The 592-nt window shown below is 65.2% G+C and overlaps 1 protein-coding gene across 1 annotated transcript in view; it reads left to right on the top strand.

Annotated features, from left to right (window-relative positions):
- Positions 1 to 409: 409 nt before the first annotated feature.
- The window catches only part of LOC104494424 (tubulin beta-7 chain-like), a gene marked incomplete at its 5' end in the record, with an annotated part of 1,421 nt that continues 1,238 nt past the window's right edge, over positions 410 to 592 (top strand). Inside the window, one exon of the mRNA XM_010137244.1 lies at positions 410 to 554. Within this exon, the coding sequence (XP_010135546.1) occupies positions 410 to 554 (145 nt within the window). The remainder of the gene's footprint in view (positions 555 to 592) is intronic.

A 592-nucleotide genomic window follows, 5' to 3' on the forward strand; every position in this document is an offset into this window, starting at 1 on the left:
CTGGAAGGAGGATGATAAGAGGTCCCCAGGGGTCAGGTGGAGGTACCCAGGAGGGGCGCTGGAGGTGCTCAAGGTTCTTGATGGTGGACGGAGGTCCCCAAGGAACTCATGGGTCAGCTGGAGACAGGCAAGAAGAGCAGCCAGGATCCCTGAGGCCCGTAGTGTCTGCGAGGGTTTAGCAGATGCCTTCAAAAACGGCGATGGGTGTCCCCAGGGAGGTCTCCAAGGAGCCCAGGCTCTCCAGGGAGGGGCTGCAAGTCCCCGTGGGGGAGACCAGGTGTCCCCAAGGGCCTCAAGGTCTTCCAGGGGTTGCACAGAGGTCCCCAAGGGCGGGCTTAAGGTCCTCAAGGTTGCGCTAAAAGCCCCCAGGAAGCCCCTCCCTGACGTCCCCGCCATGTCCCCACCCCAGGCCAGAGCGGCGCCGGCAACAACTGGGCCAAGGGCCACTACACGGAAGGGGCCGAGCTGGTGGACTCGGTGCTGGACGTGGTGAGGAAGGAGGCGGAGAGCTGCGACTGCCTCCAGGGCTTCCAGCTCACCCACTCGCTGGGCGGCGGCACCGGCTCGGGCATGGGCACCCTCCTCATCTCCA

Source organism: Buceros rhinoceros, unplaced genomic scaffold, assembly GCF_000710305.1.
Source record: "Buceros rhinoceros silvestris isolate BGI_N320 unplaced genomic scaffold, ASM71030v1 scaffold23245, whole genome shotgun sequence".
In the NCBI taxonomy this organism is placed as follows: Eukaryota; Metazoa; Chordata; class Aves; order Bucerotiformes; family Bucerotidae; genus Buceros; species Buceros rhinoceros.